Source organism: Pteronotus mesoamericanus, unplaced genomic scaffold, assembly GCF_021234165.1.
Source record: "Pteronotus mesoamericanus isolate MK-2021 breed Mesoamerican mustached bat unplaced genomic scaffold, CSHL_Meso_final scaffold_118, whole genome shotgun sequence".
NCBI classification, from domain to species: domain Eukaryota; kingdom Metazoa; phylum Chordata; class Mammalia; order Chiroptera; family Mormoopidae; genus Pteronotus; species Pteronotus mesoamericanus.
In genome coordinates this window covers 11,104,192-11,128,189 of record NW_026555301.1, presented here as the reverse complement: position 1 = coordinate 11,128,189, position 23,998 = coordinate 11,104,192, and the positions used below count along the sequence as shown (strand labels likewise).

General features: G+C 35.9%; 1 protein-coding gene across 1 annotated transcript in view; it reads left to right on the top strand.

Annotated features, from left to right (window-relative positions):
- Positions 1–23,998, top strand: part of VAPA (VAMP associated protein A) — a 51,773-nt gene that overhangs the window by 10,641 nt on the left and 17,134 nt on the right. The window contains exons 2-4 of the mRNA XM_054587353.1: positions 15,703–15,855; positions 18,970–19,073; positions 19,536–19,616. Coding sequence (XP_054443328.1) covers positions 15,703–15,855; positions 18,970–19,073; positions 19,536–19,616 — 338 coding nt within the window. The remainder of the gene's footprint in view (positions 1–15,702; positions 15,856–18,969; positions 19,074–19,535; positions 19,617–23,998) is intronic.

The following is a 23,998-nucleotide window of genomic DNA, read 5'->3' as shown; positions in this document are numbered from 1 at the left end:
AATACATTTTTTTTAATCTTTTCAGTTTTTTCCCCTTAGGACTTAACCATTGAAAGGTCTTATGAACAAATTGTGCTAATATGTATACACATTTAGAAGTCCCTTCTGATTATAAAATTAATACTTAATGTTTATCACCACTGTTTTTTTAATGGAGATTGATTTTATTTTAAATGTCAAAATGATTATAAAATATTAAAAAATTTTAATCCATAAATTCTCAGCAATTAAAATATGACACCAGCACAGAAATAATCAAGTAGGTCAGTGAAATAAAATGAGCATTGTAGAAACAAATATATATATACATATATATAACCTTGTAGTATATGATTAAGTTGATATTTCAAATCAATGGCGAAAATAAGGCTTATTCAAAAAATAAGGTCCATGAACCACTATTACTTGAAATGAAACAAGTATAGACCGTATTTTACACATTATACCAAAAATATTCAGGTGAGTTAAAAATCAATATGTGAAATCTAAGGAGTTTTTGGAGAGAATACAAACTAATATTTTTCTTATTCTGAAGTAGTAAAATATTCAAACCGAGAAGCTATAAAGTAAAACATTGACAATATGACTGTATTAAACCTTTAAGGCTGAATAGTAATGTGCATATAAAAAAAGGGCAAGTAATAAAATAAGTATTTGCAACACATCTGAAAAAGGGTTAATAGTTTTTTGGGTTTTTTTTTAGGGAGAAAATTCTATAATATTTAATCAAAAATTGGACAGAGGATACCAAAAATTCACTTATAGTTTTTAAAAATAATAGAAATAGGAAGGAAATATACAAAAACAGGTTTAGTTTCAACAAAAAATAAAGTAATAATTAAAACCACACATTGTCACAATCAGATTAATAAGCATTGAAAATGTTGATAATATCAAGTATTGGTGACTGGGAAAGAACGGGGTATTCACAGACTTTCTTCATCTCCTTAAAGCAGTCCTTTGAACATATTTGCAATGCTGGTTTGGTGGAGGCGTATTCTTTCAGCCTTCTTTTGTCTGGGAAACTCCTTATTTCACCTTCCATTTTAATTGAGAGCCTTGCTGGGTAGAGCAGTCTTGGTGCAGGCTTTTGTTTTCATTCCTCGGAATATTTCTCGCCATTCCCTTCTGGCTTGTAGTGTGTCTGTTGAGAAGTCAGCTGCTAGCTGTATTGGGGCTCCCTTGTATGTTACTACCTGTTTCTCCCTTACTGCTTTTAGAATTCTTTGTCTGTGTTTGCTGTTTTCCATTTTAATGATGATGTGCCTTGGAGTGGGCCTCATTGGGTTCCTCTTGAATGGGACCCTCTGCGCTTCCTGGACTTGTGTGACTTCTTCTCTCCTCCAATTAGGGAAGTTTTCCCTCATTATGTTTTCAGACAGGTTCTCTATCCCTTGGTCCTCTTCTTCTCTTCCTTCTGGCATCCCTATATATGGATATTACTACGTTTCAAGTTGTCCTGCATTTCCCTAACCACGTCTTCATTCTTTTTGAGTCTTTTTTCATTTTCTTGCTCTTTCTGGGAGCTTTTTTCCTACCTTATCTGCCAGCTTGCTGATTTGATCTTCCGCTTCATGTAGCCTGCTTTTGATTCCTTCTACTGTGTTCTTCAGTTCAGAAATTGTATTCATTTCCTCTTGCCTGTTGTTGATAGTTTCTGTGTCCTTCTTCAGTCTGATATAGTTTGCAGTAAGTTCCTCATAGTTTCCCTATAGTTTTTTGTAGTTCTCTTGGAACTCACTGAGCTTCCTTAGAACTGCTCTTTTGAACTCAATATCTGATAATTGACTTACCTCTATTTCATTTTGTTGTCTTTCTGGGGATTCCTCTTTTCCCTTTGAGTGGGAGGGTGTTTCTTTGTCTTCCCGTTTTTGTGAGACTCTTCTTTTTGCTTCTGCTTCTTAATTTGATGTGTCTTGATTTCCTGACTTTGTGGTGTGAACTTCTATGGTAGGAGACTGCTCTTTTTTTCTTTCTGGATCTGCCTCTGATGATGTCAGATATTGACCCTGTCTGACCTTAGGTAGCCTGTTCTAGACCTCCAGGAATCCACTATTTGTGCCTGTCTCCTTCAGCTGTTAATGTAGGCAGTCGGCACTCAGCAGGCCAGCTTAGACACCACAGGGCAGGACAGATTCCCTCCTGGGGGCAGGATTATTGGGTCCTCTCATTCTGCTGCTGCCGCTCATGGGAGTGATCTGCCTGAGCCAGATGGCCGCTGCCATATGGGGGAGGAGTCAGCATTGGGATCTCACCAGCTATTCTCTCAGCTCTCTCCCCAAAGCCTCCATCTCCAGTCTCTCAGGTGCATCCGGCCCACTCTGTCCCACCTTTGCCAGAGCCCATGGTAAGTGGCTGAAAATAAAAATTTAAGTGTTGGCCCTTTAAAATGCTCTTTGTGTCTCCAGCTGCCTGTCTCTGGCAGAGAGCAACTGTGCCGCTTTTCACAGCTGGGTGTTATCTGTATGCTTTTTGGGCTCTGGTGCTGTAGGCTGGAGATCCTCGCTTATGATTTAGACCTCGCTCTTCTCAGGGTGATCCAACTGGCTGTTTCAATATCCTTCTGGTGCTGCTGCCCATGGGCGCCCCCGCCTGCCTTCTGGTGTCTTTACCGCGCTCTTTATGAGTTAGGTTGCGCTAAAGCTGATTCTTTTGTCTGTCTGAGGTTATAAGGCTCCTCTCTCGCTAACTTTCTGTTGTTGTCCCAGTAGATTTCTCCACAATTTAGTTGTAATTCCAGATTGGTCCTGGGAGGAGGTCAGTGTGACTTCCATTCACTTCTCCACTAGCTTGATTTTCCCCTACCACTGTTAACATTAGGTATAGTTTTTATGTTTTGTGGGTGTAACTCTGCACATTTATATCTTGTAATTTCTAATTTACGCTTTTTCATTTTATAAATATTGTCTCTAATCTAACAGGAGTTTTAGATCTGTAAGTGTTGCTTGAAGTGTTTATTTCAATTCTCCCAGAATTTGCATTTCCCTTTAATCCCTGTTATACCTTCTATCTAGATTTTAAACTGTAATCTAAAATCTGATATTTCAGTGTGCTTCAAAAAATATTATAGAAAAGGTAAATTAAGGTCACTTTATTTCTAAAATTTGTATTGAAGATATTTTAGTGCTTTCTTGGGTATAAATATAAAATTTTTTTTAGTGTTTAATACCTGTTTTTGGAAAAGTTCATTGTTGATCTTTGGTACCTAAGTAACTACTATATCTGTTTAAAAACCTTTTTTATATATTACTAATTTGACTGCAGTTCATGCTTTAATGTAGCAGAAATCTATCCGGACTTATGAATTAGGAATTAAGTATAGCTAGGTAATTGCATAAAATCCGCACAGAATTTATGAGAGTTCAGGTTGAGGAGTCAGACCTAGTTGATTTCTCACTTTCATTGTTTTTTGTGGCTTATGACCTTGAACGAGTGTTCTAATTTCTCTCAATCTGAATTTGACTCATCTTTAAAATGGGGATAACACATAACAAAAGTATCTCCATTTTTAGACTTGTTATGAGGGGTTTAAATGTCTTAATTTATGCAGGTACTTGTACATGGCGAGTGCCCAATAAGTTAGCTATTGGAAAAAGTGTTGCTGTTAGCACTGTTTTTAGTATTATTGCTGCTGCCATGCTACTGTTACTCTGAAAGTTCTTCGTAGATATCCTGTATACTTCATATGTGTAATTTTAGGTTAACGCAACATGGTACCATTCAGCAACATAATTCTTATGTAACTGGAAAACTGTTTGATTAATCAGTGATACAGCTGTTGATTTACTAAAATTTCCTGGAAACAATGAAGTAGTTGTCATCTGCATTGCTACAGCTGTGTTATTTATATATTTGAGCTGAACATCTAGCCTTCCTCATTAGGATTTTTATCTATTCTATTTCTGTAAAGGTAGGATGGAAGAGTGAACATAAAATGTTAGAATAAATGATTTATGAAGACCTAGGGCCATAGCATTTGAAACAAAACATGCATACTTCTGATACTTTCTGTTGTATATTAATTTAAAAAAATTCATGTGACTATTCAGCCATACTTCCAGTGTGTATTCTCACTCAGCAAATGTGTTAGCAGCTACTGTGACTTTAGGCCTGTGTTAATTACTCCAGTTCACTCAGGGATGAATTGAATATTTCTTCACAAGGGGTTCATTGTTTAGTTGGGTGAGAAAATACCTGTACATAAATAATAAAGGAAAATGAGAAGTGCCATGAGAGAGGTATAGATTATGTGCCATGTGAACCGTACAGACATGTTTCTCTTCAAAGATTTGATGCTTTGCTGCATTGCACTTTCTGGTATTAATTATCCAGAGGTCACTAACTCAGTCTGTATTTCATAGCCAAGAACTAAGAAAGACCTTGTCAAGAACTGAAGGATCTGCCATGACCAATATGGTTCAGCTGGTTGGGCATCGTTCTGCCAAAGCAAAGGTTGCCACTTTGATTCTGATCAGGGAGCTGTGTTGTGGTTTTGATCCCAGGTCAGCGCGTACAAGAGGCAGCGAGTTGGTGTTTCTCATATTGATGCTTCTCTCCCTCTCTCTCCCTCCCGTCTCTCTACAAATAAATAAATAAAACTTAAAAAAGAACTGAGGGATCTAAAAATTAAACCTGCTACAATATTATGGGTTTGGTAGGAGATGTGAGACTCCTGGCTTTAGAGACAAAGGAAGTTATTATTCATGTCATGCAAGCAGCATGAGCTTCATATCTGTGTTGGTTTCCTCTCTCCCCGTAGTGGTTACACAAAGGGTTTCAGTTCAGGTGGATTCTACACATATGGTTGGATTTTCACCATAGCTGAGAAACCTTGAGTTTTGGGAACTTGAATCTTTCATAATGGGCATGGATACCTGCCTGGCCTTCCCCTCTACCCACCCAGGGAGCTTGTCTTTACTATTGGACAGTGATAAACCTACTGTCTCCTCAGGAGAAAGACATTATTTTTCAGGACTGTTCATTATTTAATATATCCTTGAAAAAGATAGTCTGGATGAAAATGCCCAGTGCCTCCACTTGAAAAAGATTCAGAAATGCTAGAGACCCATGGAACATTATCTCCCAATGGACCTCTGAGTAGCTAGCCTAAATGGCTTTCACAGAGTTCATGTGGCATTGCCTGTTTAAACTGCATCTCAGATGACTTTTCTGTTTCTGAAATGCCACATGATATATATACTTTTTATCCTGAATTAAAATTTGATTCTTTTTACAGTAAATAAATCCTGAACTAAAGTTGATACGTCTGCTGAGATTTTTAGGAGTGTCCTGATGTCTTCATTTTACTTTAGAATGCATCAAATATAAGATGGAAAGATGAACAGAGATACATAGATTGTTATTTCTCAAAGTAATTAGATCAAAATACTAATTTTAGAATTTTGGTAAGTGGTTGTGTGATTATTCTCCGTATAATTATTTCAGTTTCTTTATATGAGATTTTTTAAAATGTTGGGGGGAAAACCAACTGGTCTCTTTTCTTCTGTCTCCCATGTCAGTTTTCTTGGCAGCTAAACTCAGCTTGGCATTTCAAAAAAACTTCAATGGTAATTCACATCAAAATGGGGATGGATGATAACCATTTAAAAATTTGTTTATTCACAGTCGTTCTATTTAGTTTAATGTGGTTCCTTTTAAGATTGGGAGTCCTATACAATAAATGTCCCCACTGTTTAGTAGGAAGTCACTGCTCTAAATCCTAGAATTTTAGGTATACAGACAGCTTGAATATAAAGGGCATTTTATGCCAGAAATACGTTTTTAGGCAAAGGAGACAGTCCAGTCCCACTTAGGACATCCTTTTTGGGTGAGCTACCCTAACTAACCTTTTTCTACCTTTTGGAAATTTCGGGTTCCAAGTTTTTTCAACCTATGTCTATACCTTTTTGTACAGAAGCCATAATTGTGTATGTTACATTTTTGTTTGATTGTTAGAATTTGGGACCAGGAATAGGATTTTGGCTTACTGTCAGTGACAATTATAGTGATGCCAGGACAGAATACTTAATGACAGGAAATATTATGGCCCTTTAAAAGGAAGACTAAAGGAGGACAACCTTGTAATTAAAAGCTTAAGTGGTTTTGATAGATTTTTTTCCCTTATAAAAGAATGCAAGTAGATATAACTAATTATGTGGAATTTTCTTGTGTTATATGGACTATTACATATAAACAGTGAAATTTCATTTGTAACATAGGAAGTACTTGTATCAGGTGGTACTTGTGATTGGTGACTAGTATACTCTCAGGTAATCTTAAAATGGATTGTTACATTTATTATTTCTAAATGTTAGCTAAGAATTTCTATTGGACAAATGACAGGATTTTCTTTATTTATAAGAATTGCGTTTTAGAAATCCTCAAACCATGAGTGTTTATTGTCTATATTAATAGCTTCAAATGTTTACTTTCTCATCAAAACTGCTTTTTTTCCATTTTAAATTTTTTATTGATTATGCCAGTACAGTTGTCCCAGTTTTCCCCCCCATACCCATCTCCACCCAGCCCCCCTCCAATCCCCCTGGCATTTCCCCATACCACTGTCCCCGGGTCATGCATACATGCTCTTTGGCTACTATATTCCCTATGCTGTACTTTACATCACCATGACTGTCTTGTAACAACCAGCTTGTACTTCCTAATCTCTTCACCTTTTTTGTCCATCCCCCAAACTCCACTCCCATCTGGAAACCACCAAAAATGTTCTCTGTATCAATGATTCTATTTTTTGCTTGTTGGTTTATTTTGTTTTTTAGATCAGTGGTCCCCAACCTCTAGTCCACAGACTGGTATTGGTGTGTAGCCTGTTGCTGGGTCAGTGGCTTGTTAGGAACTGGGTTGCACAGCAGAGAGTCAGCAGAGGGAGAACAAGTGAAGCTTCGCTGGGATTACTGCCTGAGCTCTGCTTGTGTTACCATTTCAGCTCCACCTTCTGTCTGTGCTCACGACCCCCCCCCCCCCCCCCCGCCGCCTGCCCCGGTCTGTGGAAAAATCGTCTTCCATGAAACCTGTCCCTGGTGCCAAAAAAGTTGGGAACTTTTGTTTTAAATCTTAATTGTTGATAGATATACATTTATTGCCACTTTATTGTTCATATTTTTGATCTTTTTCTTAAAGAAGACCCAACATTTCATGTAATACTGATTCAGTGGTGATGAACGCCTTTAGCTTTTCTTCGTCTGGGAAGATCTTTATATGCCCTTTGGTTCTTAATGGTAGCTTTCCTGTGTAGAGTATTCTTGGTTGTAGGTCCTTGCTTTTCATGACTTTGAATATTTCTGCCAATACCTTCTAGCCTGCAAAGTTTCTTTTGAGAAATCAACCAACAATCTTATGGGAGCTCCCTTGTAGCTAATTGCGTTTCTCTTGCTGTTTTTAAGATTTTCTCTTTGTCTCTAACCTTTTAATTATGATGTGTCTTGATGTGGGTCTCTGTAGGTTGATCTTGTTTGGGACTCTCTGTGGTTCTTGGACTTGTATATCTAGTTCTTTCACCAAGTTAGGGACGTTTTCTTCCTTTATTTTTTCAAATAGATTTCCAATTTCTTGCTTTTCTTTCGGCCACCCCATGATGCAAGTGTTGGTATACTTGAAGTTGTCCCAGGTACACTGTTCTCATTTTTTTTTTTTTTTTTGATTCTCTTTTTCTTCTTGTTTTCTGAGTGGTTGTTTTGTGCTTCCTTTATATTCTAAATTGTTGATTTGATTCTTGGCTTTATCTGTTCTAATGTTGTTTCCCTGTAAATTGTCCTTTATTTCAATTAGTGTATCCTTCATTTCTGACTGGGTCTTTTTCATGCTGTGGAAATTCTCAATAAATTTATTGAGCATCCTTATAACCAGTGTTTTGAACCCTGCATCTAGTAGATTGCTTGTCTCCATTTTGTTTAGTTTTTTTCCTGTAGTTTTGTTTTGTTCTTTCATTTAGGCCATGATTGTTTGTCTCCTCATTTTGTCAGTCTCCCTGTTTTTATTTCTATGTGTTACTTAGAGCTGCTACATCTCCCAGGTTTGGTAGCATGGCCTAATGTAGTAGGTGTCTGGTAGGGTGTAGTGGCACAGCCTCCCCTGTCACCCAAGTTGGGTACTCAGGGCATGCCCACTGTGTGGGCTGTATACACTCTCCTGTTGTAGTTGAGCCTTGATTACCTTTGGCACATCCAAGGTCAGCCACTGCCTGTGTTTTTTTCAGGGTCACACAGCATAAGCTGCAAAATGATCTGCAGATGGATGTTACGTATGGGGCTTTAAGGTGCCCAGGTTGAGGCCAAGCTGTGGCTGCTTGTGAGTGCCCGACTGGGGCAACTTAGAAGTACAGGGCTCGCTAAAGCCTGATGCTGGTGCTTTGAGAAAATTTAGGAAAATCTGAAGCATGGGCTAAGACAAGCCATTGGTTTGGAAAAGCCACTAGAAACAGCTTGTTTGGGCTCAAAAGTTAGGTGAGGCTGGGTCTCAGGGAATCACCAGGGTGGGGCAAACAGTTGGTAGCGAGGTTGATGGAGTCTCAGTTACGGTGCTTGTCTGCCACCTCTGTGGCTCAGTGAGGGGAGGGCTCAGAAAGGGAACATTGGCCTCTGCCAGCATATCTGTTTGGAAGAAAGCTGCCCCTTAGCTCTGGCCCTGATGCTGGACAGTTTAATTCCTCCTTGTATGTCTCTGATGCTCTGATGCCTTTCAACCTGCTGCGCCTGAGCTGGAGCTCAGAGTGAATGAGTCCAAAGAAGTCTGTGTGCGAGGTCTTTAAGAACTGCCTGGGACACCAGAAGTTACTGTCTCCCACAGCTTCAATCCCTGCTGATCTTTACAGCCAGAAGTTATGGATACTCATTCTCAGTAATGGAACCCTGGGCTGGGAGCACCTGGTATGGGGGTGGGATCCTTCACTACTGAGAGATCCTTCCCAATTTTTATCCACCACACATGGGTGTTAGACCAGCATGTTCCACATGGCCCTCCTACCAGTCTGGATGTGGTTTCTTCTTTAATTCAGTAGTTGGATTTCCATTCAGCTCAGTATTTGATGGTTATGAATGATGGTGGTTCTGTATTTAGTTGTAATTTTGATATGGTTGTGAAGAGGTGAGCTGTGTTTACCTATGCTGCCATCTTGGCTGGAAGTCTCAAACTGCTTTCTATTTCAATAAAACTGGAGGGAAAAATCCCTGCCTTGCACTGTTTTTTTTTTTTTTTTAAACATTACATCAGAATTGATATTCCTAAAATAAGAAACAAAAAACTTTGTTGTTTTGTATTAAAAAATGTGTATAGTTCAAGGAAATATCAAAAGTTATGTTCATGTGATCACTGTTGATGATAAGAAATAGAACTTGGTCAGCATTCTAGAACCCTCCTGTACTCTTTTGCAGTTACTTCCTCCTCCTTTCCCTAAGTTGACCCCAATCCTGGCTTTTCATAACCATTAACTTGTTTTCCTTAATGGTTTAACCACCTACACATTGTAGAGGATAAGTATTCAATTAGTAAAGCAATAGGTTATTAATATAATGCAGCATTTTTAAACACTACATGACACAATATGCTATTTTAATACTTTGTATTTTGTAATGTCCTCTTTACTATTCCAAAATGAAATTTATGTATAAAATTATCTGCCAACATACATAATTAACATTTTAAAATAATTTTCTAACTATAATGTAAATAATAAAAAAATTAAATTTGTAATTAAGTATGCATTTTATTGTGTAAGTATTTGGGTGCCAAACGTTTGTGATGCTAGAAGATGTAATGAAGTAGCCAGATAATTGTAATCTACTTAAAACAAATACATTTGCACTTAAGAAAAGTAAGGCAAAAGTTATAGCTAAATAGCGGGCTGACTAGTTTTCTTTAACATTTTGTGGTAAGAGCCAGACGTGAATATTTATGCACATAGAATCATGTGAATGTGTCACCTACAAATGTCTGTTGAGTGATACAGATAGGTTGTAGTTACATGATTCAAGTAACATGAGTGACATTGCTGTTGGTAGAATAATTTTTTGTAATGGTAAACTCACCTTTTAAAGTTTTGGAGGAAAGAGAACACTTTTTCCCCCCATTTTACACAGTAGATGAATTTTTGAAAGAGATTTTTCATCAGTATGAATTTTTAGACAGGTATGTGAAAATTTGGTGGGATAAGGACATAATACTTCATTTGTATTGGTCTGCCCTGGCATTGCAGAATGCCTGACATCTTGTTCCTCTTTTCCACCAAGTCGTAAATGTCAGGCAAAAATACCTGACAAGGGAGGGTTAGTGTTACCCTGGGACTTTGGATCATTTCATAGCAAGTCAATTACATATTTTTTCTTTTTCTCTGTTTTTTTTTAGGGTTTGTAAAGGTAGATTTTGTTAGGCCTTTTCAATCTGCAGGCTTCAGGGGTCTACGTCTCCCTCCCACCTCCACCCAATCTCCCTGTCTTACCCTACCCCCAAAAGATTCCGTGTAAAATTGTGAGTATTTTGCCTATGTATATTTTTCTGGGACACTGTATAGCTTACATCAGATTCTCAGCGGATTCTGTGACCCATAAGAGTGGACCAGATAATATCTTTATTCCCAAGACCTCTTATAGCTATTAAATTTGGTTATTATGCTGATGGTCATCAGTACGTGCTAGTTGTCCATTTTAATCAGGGAGATGGCTTAGACTCTGCACTATATGCTCGCAGCAACCCTTGTTGAGAGGCTTGGTTAGAGGGACACAAGGAACAAAAAATTTCATTCGTTAGGTGGGTTTGTTTTAGATAATTTTACATTTTACTGATAAGGCTAGTTAAGAATTTAGTTTGAAATAGGTGTTTTTTTCTTTGACATATTATTTTCATCCTTAGGTAGTTTGCATTTTTATATCTTCAAGGATCACAATCTATTATTGAAGATTTATAAGCCCTGCTAGGCAATATAAAGTTTAAGTACTGTTCCAGAATTCATATGTTGATGGAAAATAACATGTTTATTTTCTAAATTAGCCTAAAAATAGTTTATTTTACTTTATTTTGGATAATTGGTGTTTTTTTTAAAATTGAGAATTACAAAAATTCAATAAAAATTTAAAAACCTTACATAATCATGTTATGAAAATATGATTGTTCAAAAGTAAAATTTTGTGAACTGTTTGTTTTGTCATGTTAAAGTCCTAGTTGAGATAGTCCTGTACAAATTTATACATTCTCCCTTACCTGTAGTAATCATTGGACGTGGAGAATGTTGAGAAATGGAATCTATGCCTTTAAAATTCCTAGTTTTATCAGCAGTTTAAGATGCATCAGTAGCCAACCATTTTATGGATTTATGTGATAAAATGGACACATTGGCAAAAAGGTCCACATGGACCTTTATTCTCATGTGCCAATATGTGGTGGAGTTGTTAAAATCAGCCGCTGATGATAAAATGCAAGCAGCTGGGATTAAAGAAGCAGCAAAGTGTGTAAAATGGTAAACAAATTGAATGATTAACTGAACCATATAATTAAGTAAAGCAGACTGTTCAAGATTGCACTTCATATATATAGGGTGGGGCAAAAGTAGATTTACGATTGTGAATACAGGAAACAGTTTATTCATGTATTATTATTTATTAATCATTGTATTATTTTCCATTCAAACAGCTGTAAACCTACTTTTTCCCCACCCTGTATGTTGTATATATACTTTTATCCCACGAAAGACATGCATACCTGTTGATTTAATTAGCTATTTTTACAGTATTTTCTGTAATTGGTTCTCTGCCTTTATATATTTTCTTCTAATGTTCTCCTGTTTCTGTCTTCATCCTCTCATCCAGGTTCCAAATCTTTATTTGTTAGAAAATAATTTATGACTCAGAAACTTCTTTCTTTCATTTTTTTAATTTAAAAATCATGTTTATTCTGTTACAGTTGTCTCAGTTTTTTCGTCTTTGCTCTCCTCCACCCATCCCACTGGCTCCCCGCTCCTACAGTGGATTCCCACTCTGTTGCCCTTGTCCATGGGTCATTCATACATGCTCTTTGTTTAGTCCCTTCCCCTTCTTTCCACCATTGTCCTCCTTCCCCATCCCCTCTGGTCACTTTCAGTCTGCTCCATGTTTCCATGCCTGTGGTTTATTTTGATCGTTAGTTGATCTTGTGAGAGCACATGGTATTTGTCTTTCACCGACTGGCTTATTTCACTTAGCATAATATTCTCCAGTTCCATCCATGTTGTCGCAAAAGGTAGGAGTTCCTTCTTTTCTTTTTAATGCAGATTGATTTTATTTATTTTTTAAATGTTAAAATCCATTATAACATGTTAAAAAATTTAAATTCATTATAAAGTCTCAACAATTAAAACAATATGACACCAGCACAGAAATAATCAAGTAGGTCAATTAAATAAAATGAGCGTTCTAGAAAGAAATGTATATGTATAACATTGTAATATATGATTAAATTGATATTTCAAATCAATGGCAAAAATAAGGCTTATTCAACAAATAAGGTCCGTGGACCACTATTACTTAAAATAAAACAAATATAGAGCCCTATTTCACACATTTTTACAAAAAATACTCAGATGAGTTAAAAATCAATATGTAAAATCTAAGGAGTTTTCAGAGAAAATACAAAACAATATTTTTCTTACCCTGTAGTAAAATATTCAATAAGTTAAACAACAAGTAATAGAATAGGAAAGTATTTGCAACACATCTGAAAAAGGGTTAATTGTTTTGTTTTTAAGGGAAAAAATTCTACTTAATAAAAAAAAGGATAAAGAATACCAAAAAGACATTTACAGCTTTTTAAAAATAATAGAAAGGGTAAGAAATACACAAAACTAGGTTTAGTTTCAAAAAGTAATAAAGTAACAACATTGTCACAATCAAATTAATAAGCATTAAAAATATTGATAATGTCAAGTATTGGTGACTGTGAAAGGAGCTGGGTATTCATAGACTCTCTTTCTTCATCTCCTTAAAGCAGTCTCGTCAGCATATTTTGCAAATCTGGTTTGGTGGAGGTGTATTCTTCTTGCATTCTTTTGTCTGGGAAACGCCTTATTTTGCCTTCCATTTCAGTTGAGAACCTTGCTGGGTAGAGCAGTCCTGGTTGCAGGCTTTTGTTTTCATTCCTCGGAATATTTCTCGCCATTCCCTTCTGGCTTGTAGTGTGTCTGTTGAGAAGTCAGCTGCTAGCTGTATTGGGGCTCCCTTGTATGTTACTACCTGTTTCTCCCTTACTGCTTTTAGAATTCTTTGTCTGTGTTTGCTGTTTTCCATTTTAATGATGATGTGCCTTGGAGTGGGCCTCATTGGGTTCCTCTTGAATGGGACCCTCTGCGCTTCCTGGACTTGTGTGACGACTTCTCTCCTCCAATTAGGGAAGTTTTCCCTCATTATGTTTTCAGACAGGTTCTCTATCCCTTGGTCCTCTTCTTCTCTTCCTTCTGGCATCCCTATATATGGATATTACTACGTTTCAAGTTGTCCTGCATTTCCCTAACCACGTCTTCATTCTTTTTGAGTCTTTTTTCATTTTCTTGCTCTTTCTGGGAGCTTTTTTCCTACCTTATCTGCCAGCTTGCTGATTTGATCTTCCGCTTCATGTAGCCTGCTTTTGATTCCTTCTACTGTGTTCTTCAGTTCAGAAATTGTATTCATTTCCTCTTGCCTGTTGTTGATAGTTTCTGTGTCCTTCTTCAGTCTGATATAGTTTGCAGTAAGTTCCTCGTAGTTTCCCTATAGTTTTTTGTAGTTCTCTTGGAACTCACTGAGCTTCCTTAGAACTGCTCTTTTGAACTCAATATCTGATAATTGACTTACCTCTATTTCATTTTGTTGTCTTTCTGGGGATTCCTCTTTTCCCTTTGAGTGGGAGGGTGTTTCTTTGTCTTCCCGTTTTTGTGAGACTCTTCTTTTTGCTTCTGCTTCTTAAATTGATGTGTCTTGATTTCCTAACTTTGTGGTGTGACAGCCCAGGGTCAGTGGCTGCCTATAAAAATTTATGCGTTGGCCCTCCATCTAATGCCTCTTTGTGTCTCCAGCCACCTGTTTCTGGCAGAGAGCAACCCTGCAGCTTTTCACAGCTGGCTGTTATATGTGTACATTTTGGGTTCTGGTGCTGTAGGTTGGAGATCCCTGCTTATGGTTTAGACGCCACTCTTTTCTGGAGAATCCTGAATTGGCCATTTCAATATGCTTCTGGCTCAGCCGTGTGTGGTTGCCCCGCCCATCTTCTTGAGTCTCTACGACACTTTTTACCAGTTAAGTTGTGCTAAAGTGATTCTTCTGTCTGAGGTTATAACGCTCCCCTCTTGCTATTCAGGTGTTTGTTCCAGTTGATTTCTCCACAATTTAGTTGTAATTCCTAATTCATCCTGGGAGGAGGTCAGTGTGACTTCCAGTCTCTCCTCCACCATCTTGATTCCTCTATAACTCAGAAACTTTAAATATATGGTTTTTATAATTCCCCTTCCTAGGACTTGAAATAAGTGCGTTTTACAAGCCTTGCATTTGAAATTTCTTTCCCTTCCTCTGATTGCATTAGGCAGATGTACTTATTTTTACAGTTTTAAAAGACATGCTTACTCTTGTTTATTTAAATAAAGGCTTTTAATTAGTTATTCTTGATTTCAGTCTTCTGGCTCTTTAAAAAACTATTTAAAAATCGATTGTTTTAAATACCATTTAAAATTGGTTTTTGGTTAGTTAAAGGTGTGTGGTTATTGCTTCTTATTGGCACACATTTTTAAATTCATGCTCTGTTTCTAAATTAACAGGTATTTGTTTTATTGTCTAATCTGTAAATCTGTCTTTAGACTTTTCTTTAGCCCAGAGGGAAAAAAAAATGGGTGTAATCTTTTTTCCCTCTCCTTTAAAATAATGTTTTAGGATTTATTTAATTCAGGCAGGACTGGATCACCTGTTTGGATTGTTTTGTGTTGCTAGGATGTAGAACCAAAGCTTTAAAACTTTGTATCTAGTCCTGACTGGTATGGCTCAGTGAGTTGGGAGCCTTCTGTCTAAGGGAAAGGTTACCTGCTGGATTCCTGGTCATGGAATGTGTGCCTGGGTTGTGGGCCAGATGTTCGGGTTGGGGCATGGAGAGGCAAAAACCCATCGATGTTTCTCTCCTTCACTTCCCCTCTCTCTAAAAAAATAAAATCTGTAAAAAACAAACAAACTTTGTATCTAGAGTATTGGCACAGTGGTCATAAATACTTAACAAGTATGTAAGTTAATGAATGAATGAATGAGTGAATGAATCAGACTCAGTGAAGCAAGAGCCCTGTTGTCAGATGTAGAGATTTTTGCATTTTGCAAACTCAGTAAAGTGAGTTTGAAGATTGGCACTAATTTGCACACCATTGGAAAATCTTGATCTTTTTAGTCATGTGGTACTAGGGTATAAGAATTTAATTGTGGGCTTATTTCACCAATTGAAACTTTGAAAATACTTTTTATTTGATAAAAATAATATATGCTCATGTAGAAATTTTTAAAAATACGGTAAGGAATGAAGAAGAAAGTAAAACTCATTTGTAAGTCTGGCACTGGGAGAAAAGTACTGTTATTCATTTGGTATATTTAGGTACAAAGACTTCAATATATTCTTCAAATAAAATTGAGGTTGTATACATTTAATTTTGAATTCTTATGTATGTGTGAGACAATCCAGTTAATTTTTTTTCCTGTTTTTGGTTTTTGAACTTTACAGGCCCCTTCACAGATGTAGTCACTACAAATCTTAAATTGCGAAATCCATCGGATAGAAAAGTATGTTTCAAAGTGAAGACTACAGCACCTCGTAGGTACTGTGTGAGGCCCAACAGTGGAATTATTGACCCAGGTTCAACTGTGACTGTTTCAGGTAACACAGCATATCTAGAATTTATACAGTTTTGAGTTTTGACATTTTATGATTATTTTTAATTTGGTTTTAATTAATAGAATTTTATCTGGTGGGAGAGGGAATTTTTTTTAATGGAAGTTTTATTTTATTTTTAACTTACTATTTTATTGTTCAAATACAGTTGTCTCCGTTTTTCCGCCACCCATGCCCCACCCACCCTCACCTCCCATCTCCCACCCTCAGTCCTTCCCCACTTTGGCTTTGTCCATGGGTCCTTTATACATGTTCATTGACTTGACCCTTCCCCTTCTTCTTAAAAATTAATAGGGTTTTATCTGGTGGGAGAGGAGAGTTTTTAAGTTAATCTGGCTTTGCCTTTAATGATGTCCTGTTCTCTTATATATATGCAAACTGTTGCTGAAAATTTCTCACGCTTATCTGTGATGGGGTGGTACATGGTCAATTTATAAGCTATTGTCAATATAAAATTTTGTATCTTTAATGTGTATCTTTATTTCTATAGCTCACTACCATATTCCCTACCCTTATTGTTTTATCTTTGAAATGTTACATTTTTGTGATTGTTCATTCTTACTCAGATCTCTAGCTGTTGTTACATGTTACATGCAGCTATAGAAGTATTTTGAATATTTGCTGAAAATATATAATGCCTCTTTTTGCTGATTGTATCAGATTAGATATCTGAGTATTTCTGCCTTTCATTGTAAACAGTGCCCTAACTTGAAAATTTTATTTCTGTTACTCCCTTCTGTGTTTACTTGTAGTCCAGGGAGTATACTTGATTCCTTCCATGTATGGATTGCTTACTCTTGCTGTAAAGTCTGTGCTGATGCCATAATTAATGCTTTCTATAAAATGTTCCTTTCTTTTCTCAGCCTTCCCAAGACATTAGTTTCTAATGATACCATCTTACAGCTGAGAAATAGGAACCAATATGAGACTGTATCTTACTTAGGGGAGAACCTCCCAGGCTTCTCAAAAGACCATTTACTCTTACTTTGTAGCAGTAGTTATCAACTCTTAACTGTGCATCATAATAACAGAGTAGGAACACACATGGACCCTTCCCAATCTGAATCTCTGGGAACATGGCCTGGACATATGTACTTTACAAACAAAACATGGTGGGTGTTCCTGAGAAGTATTCAGTACTAAGATACAATAATTCTGTATCAGTGTTACTGGTTTTCAAGGCCACAGAAGTTAAAAATAGTAAATTATATATCAAGAGTGAGAACCAAGAGCAGATCCATTGAGAGTATTCAGAAGTAGGACCTGAGTGCAAAGGCAGCAGGGGACAGACCATAGTCAAAGTTCTCGATGACCCTAAATCCTCCCTCAGTAGCTATAGTAAAAACTCAGAGCAAGGAGGCCCTAGAAAAGATGTTTTTAGTGAATCTTGTGGTATGGTGGCCTGGAGTAATGCTTTTATATTTGTTTGTCCAAGCCATCAGTTCCTGGGGAAAAAATGAATGGGAAATAAGACAATACAATGAGTACGTGCATTTTGGAAGTTGCTCTCTAAATTGGAAGAAAATAGAATTATTTCTATTTATATGGTTAAAATAGTTTTAGGTGCAAACAGTTCCATCTCTGGGAATCCATAAAACTATTCAGAATGACTTTTTCTTTGAGAGTTCTATATTGCTGAAATTTTACTGTACTAATTTTTTTTAACGTATACTCTTCAAAGCACTTTCTTCCGTATATTGAGCACCTTACTTCAGAGACACCATTATTTACATAACACATCCTCAGATCCTTCTTCTCCCACTGGAACTTGTTCTTCCAATTTTTAGCCCAGTGCTTCTCCATATAAGGAGTCACTCAAACTGCACTTCCTCCAGCAACTTTCCCTGATTGTCTGTACTTACATACTCATTTTTTCCCCTTTCCCTTTAATGTGAACTCTCTTGCGCATGCTTGTGCTCACTTGTGCACGCCCTTTCTCTGTGTGTGTGTGCGCGCACATGCGTGTATGGTTGCAATTAACAAGAAGACAATCTTTAAAGAGATAGTCTTGTTATTTGCAGCCTTAGAGTTTAGCTGTCATAAAGTCACAACTATGTTTGAAATTTTCTTTTTGCGTAGTTCGTAGTGATGAGCCTGTAATGATTGCTCAGTGAAGAGTAGTAATGGAAATTTACTGTGCTTTTTTTTGATTTTGGGTGTTTATCCTCTGCATTTTCTGCTGCTTTGTATTTTATTTGGCCCTTTAAAAATATTTTTAACCATAATAGTAGTTAATGGACTTCTCAGACATAGCTTAGAAATAATGCTTTCTTATATAATCGATATTTCTTGCGTTTGCTTAATTGCATTTCTTTTTCTGAAAGTTTTGATGTGCATATATATCAGAAATAATCTAAGTATTAACATGTGATTGCTGATTTATTCATTATTAGATTTATATTACATAATTTAAAATAACATGGAGTCTCTAAAAACCCTCTTTTGTAGGCTAATGCTTAGGAAAATTTGAATGTAATTATTTGGATGCTAGAAAAGTTCTAGGAATCATGAGGTCATATGATTTCCTTGTATACTTTGTTTTCTTAGAATCAGGTTTAAACAAATTGATAAACAACTCTTGAATGGTTGTTTATTTAAAATCTATTTTTAAGAAGTTATAATAGAACACTAATATGTGGCAGTGAGTTTTTATGTTACTTAGCATATCTCCTTTAGATAATCCAGTTTTCTAATTTGAAAAGGTATTATCTCTACTAAAATAAAGCCTAAATTTATAACTAGTTTTAATAGAAAATTTATTTGGTTTTATCCAAGTTTGAAGGGCTAAAAATAGTTAATCTTGGCAAAATTTCAAAGACTTTCCTAAACATATGTTTATCAAGAGATTGATACTTATTTTTAATACCCACTTGTTTATTTTGTGAATTGTTAAAGACTTAGCATTTCAGAAACATGGAAATTTTTAAAATAAGTGGAAAACATATAGTTGATTCTGAACCCTTAATGTGAATAATCCAGTGTTGTTTCTTGAACCCTCCCTGGTTTTTTTTAAACTTGCATACTGGTGAATCATGTAATAGGAATAAGAAGCAAACAAATGCAGAATACAATGTAATGTATCCTTTTTTCCTTGTTTAGTAATGCTACAGCCTTTTGACTATGATCCCAATGAAAAGAGTAAACACAAGTTTATGGTACAGACAATTTTTGCTCCACCAAACATTTCAGATATGGAAGCTGTGGTAAGTATAGAAATTGAACAGAATTTATTTTGGAGAATGTTGTTTAAACTGTAGATTTTGTTAGTTCTCAGTTGAGAAAACTAATTTTTAAAAAATTCATAAATCTATTTATTACAGATAATCCTGCAAGAATGAAAGAGTTTTGAAATAATACTTATTAGAAGCAATTTAGAAATGCTATTAAGGAGAAAGTTCTGTAATCTCTAGAGATGTTTGTGTCATTTTAACAGATGGTAATAATAGTAGCTATTTTTAGGAGGATTATAAAGAAAGTTCTGTGGCATTGCCAGATAACTATGCAGGGCGATCAACACAGTGCAGTGCAGCGTTGCATCTTGGCTGAGCCAAAGACAGCACTCCAGCCTCTAGCAGCTACACTAATCCTTTAGTTGTCCCTTGAAGTGAAACTTGTTTTCATGATCATCTCTCTCCTGTCTCAAGTTTGGTTTTGTTTGTTTTTAGTGGAAAGAGGCAAAACCCGATGAATTAATGGATTCTAAATTGAGATGTGTTTTTGAGATGCCCAGTGAAAATGATAAATTGGTAAGTAGGAAATGTAAGAAAATTGGAAGCTGTTAACAAGCTCTCAGTTACTTTGAGATTAATTTTCCTTTTGTTTTGAACTTTGTAGGGTATATAATAATGGTTATTCCACAATATAAAATTCAGTGCTTAGTTTAAAAAAACTTGATACGCTAATTTTATTTTTAATAACATTAGCTTGTTCAAGAATAAAAATACAGTGGTACCTTGGTACTCGTTAATTTGTTCTGGAACTTGTGATGAGTGCCAAAACTGATGAGTACCGAACAATGAAGCATTTTCTCTTGAGTAGCGGCATCGTGACTCATACAATTTCTAGCAAGTGCGATGAGTCCTGAGCAAATGCTGAGTGCTGAAATATTTTTTTCTTGTCAAAATGGTATGAGTACAGGGTTTAATGAGTTTGGAAGCCGACGAGTGCCGGGGTATGACTGTATTTTTAGAAGCTGCATGATGGAGAATTATTATTTAATTCTACCAAATTTTTGCCACTTCACTGATTTCAAGTTCTTCTGTAGAATGATACATTTGTAGACATAAATATAATTAAATAACAGACATAAACCACTTTTTGGCAACTATAGATCAGCAGTCTGAGGATAAAAGGTTTAATTTACATGGATAAACAGTTTATTTCAAGTTTGGCTATTCCTGGGTATTTTGTTCAGTATTGATTTTGGTCAAAGCCTATCTAATTTCATTCTTTATCTCATTACTGTTGTTGATTTATAAATATCTTGTCTTTAATCTGATTTTATTCTTTAGTAAACAATTTTTATGTTGCTTTTTGATTAGTGTGAGGTAAATATAATTCAGAGTACTGAGGTATGTATATGCGTGTGTTTAAAAAGTAGTCTTTGAATGTGTAGACTCGGTTGTGGTCACTTTCTATGTTCTGTTCTAAAATGCAAATTTGAATCTTTCTGTGGTGGTTAGGGGGGACTTGAAAGGCAAGTAGGGTTTTTGGGGGCTGACTTAATATATAAAATAGTAGGAATAAATAGAATTGTTTGTCACAATTAGGTTACAATTTGACTTGTATACAATTTGACATTTCGAATATTGCCTTGATCTGGAGGCTCTTTGCCCTATTGAAAAGTAAACTTGCAGATTATGTACATGGGCTCAATGAATTTTGTTACTCTTTAGATGAAATGAAAAAGTCCCTGAGTAATTAGGTGTTAACCAAATCATCATCATCATTATTTTTTAAAGATTTTTTTTTTAATTTATTTTCAGAGAGAGGGGAGGAAAGGGAAAAAGAGTAGGAAATAAACTTCAAAGTGTTAAGAGTAACATCCATACACTGCATTTCACTTGCAACTCAGGCATGTACCCTGACTGGGAATAGAACCAGCAACCTTTTGGTTTGCAGGACAATGCCCAGACCACTGAGCCACACCATTCAGGGCTTGACCAAATTATTTATTGTGCTTTTAAGTGCATTTTAAAAAGGATTTTGAGTCATTTGCTCAAAGCAAAAAATATGAATGCATATATTCTTACTGGAAAGTGAGGGTTAGCATGTTTATGCTTCCTTTTGGAATTTACTTTCTATTTGCCTAGGTTGCCAGGAACCGCTAGCTTTCAAAGTTGTTATTAGAACAGAGAAACATGATATCGCTTGTCTGAGTTGACTAATTTTATTTTTCCAGTTTCGAGATATAATTGACATATAGCACAGGATAAATGTAAGCATAATGATTTGCCTTGTATATATTGTGAAATTATTGCCATAGTAAGCTTAGTTACCATCCATTATCTGATACAAATGCGAAAAGGAAAAGAGTATTTTTTTTTTCCTTATGATGAGAACTTTTAGGATTTACTTTAACAATTTTCAGATATACCAAAGGGTTAACTATAATCATTGTACATTAATATCCCCAGTTCTTATTTGTCTTATCACTGGAAGTTTATATATCTTTTGACCACTGTTATTCCAGTTCCCAGTCCCCATCTCTGACCTGTGGTAACCACAAATCTGATCTCTTTTCCATGAGTTTTTTTAAGAGTCCACATATAAGTGAGATCATAAAATATTTGTCTTTCTGTCTCAACTTGTTGCATTTAGCATAATGCCCTCAGGGTTCATCCATATTGTTCCAAATGCAAGATTTCTATTTTTTTATGGCTTAATAATATTCTTTCATGTATTTGTATCTTACAACTTTTTTAATGCATTTATCTGTCAACACCCAGATAATGCAGATAATGCTGATAATGCTGTTATATAAGTATGGGGGTACAGATATCTCTTTGACACAGTGTTTCTGTCTCCTTCAGATATAGTCCAAAAAGTGGAATTCAGTGGAATAAGGGTTGACTTATTTTAAAAATATATTTGGATATTTTTTCAATACTTACATCATTTTAAACAATCGTTTATCAAACTTAGTTATAGACCTGTCTTTCTTCTGAGTTTATGTTACGCTCTGGATAGCAGAGAATTTGACATTATAGTCTGCAAAGGGCTAGAAGCCAAGTATTTAATTTTGCTGGTCAAGAATAGGTCTTACTGCTTTGGATCCAAACAAGAAGTTGATGGAAATGGTATGTCTATGATAGTTGAACCTAGCCATTTTACCTTATCATAGGGGAGAGTAGCAGGTGTATTTACATGTAGGTGTAGCCCATAGTAATCCAGAAAAGTGGTTTTGGGTCTAGGGGGCTTGAGCAAATACCAAATGTAGTTCCCAGAGTTCCATACCATGGAACATGAACAGAAATAGTTTGGCCTAGGAACTGAAATGTTATTATTAGTAACCTGAAATCTGTTCAGTAATTTCAAAGTACTCCAGAGAATATCTGATTTTGAGCCTGGATGAACTAGCTGTAGAATGTATATGCACTAACTGAACTACTTGGACTTGAGGTACGGTGTTGACTGATTAAATTGTAGTGAATATTTGCTGAAGATAATGCTTTTTTTTAACATTTTGTTTTGAAAAAACTTTAAACTCTTAGAGAAGTAGTACTGTGAATCCTGTGAACCTGTAACCAGCTTTAACAATTACCAGTTTATGATTAATCTTATTTAATCTAAACCACACTACTTTCTGTCTCACGTTATTTTAAGCCAAATCCACAATGTGATATATTTGCCATTTCCGTGTGTATCATTCAAATATAAGGACGTTAAGCTTAATATATTATTGATACCAAACAATCCAGGCAGCATTCAAATTAATCTTACAAATACACTTAAAATTTGTTTTTGCAGTTTGTTGGAATTGAAGTAAACTATTGGATGATGTTTCTTTAATCTCTTAATCTCTAGATTTCCTCTCTGTTTTTCTCTTGCAAATTATTTGTTGAAGAAAAATGGGTTTATCCTATAATTTTTTTCCAACAGGCTAGATTTTGTTAATTGCATCATTGTGGTGTCATTAAACTTCTGTTTCTTTATTTCCTGTATTTGGCACTAGAGGCTTGATTAAATTGTGATTTATGTTGGTGGGGAGAGGCAGGACTGCTTTGTAAGTAGTGATATGTTCTCTTAGGAAGGCTCATACTGTGTTTTTTTTTTTTTGTGTTTGTGAACTTAGCAGCCAGTGGTGTGTAGTGTGTAGATGAGTGGTTCTTAGGCAGGGGTGATTTCCCAGGGGACATTGTTAATGTCTGGGACATTTTTGGTTCTCACAGCTAGGGAAGAGGGCTGCTGTAGGCATTTAGTGGGAGAAGGCCAGGGATGCTGCTTAATGTCCTAACAGTGCATAGGATAGCTCCTACAGCAGAGAATTATCAAGCTCAAAATGTCGAGTCAAAATTGAAAAGAACATGGTTTAGGTCGATTAATTAATTTAAGGTTGCATAATGGTGACATTCTGTCATCCCTGCTTTTTAGTAGAGTACTTGTGTAGAGAGAAACTCAAGCCCATCTAATACTTGGTTATTCATTCACTGGTAGAGTTTATAAGGCAAGATAAATGCCTAAGTCTTTCTCTTTAGTTATAAGCTTTCAAAAAGTGAGTTGGTCATAAGTGTCCCTCTTAAATGATGTTAAGTCAGTCAACATCCTTTCCTCCTTCAAGGCCTTTCTCCCTCTCTTTCTTTTTGTATTATTATAAACTCAGGGACTAAAACATAATCATTGTTTCAGTTCCTTGCATTTACTGTCATTAGTGCTCAAATTGGCTAGTAGGAACCTTATCACATTGGTTCCTGAGTTCTTTTTACCTTAGTAGTCTTTGGTACCTTAAAAAAATATATATTTTATTGATTATGTTATTATAGTTGTCCAGATTTTGCCCCCTTTTCTCCTTCTCCACTCAGCACCTCCCACTTCCTCAGGCCATCCCCTCACCCTTGTTCATGTCCATGGGTCATGCATATAAGCTCTTTGGCTCCTTTATTTCCTATACTGTACTTTATATCCCCAT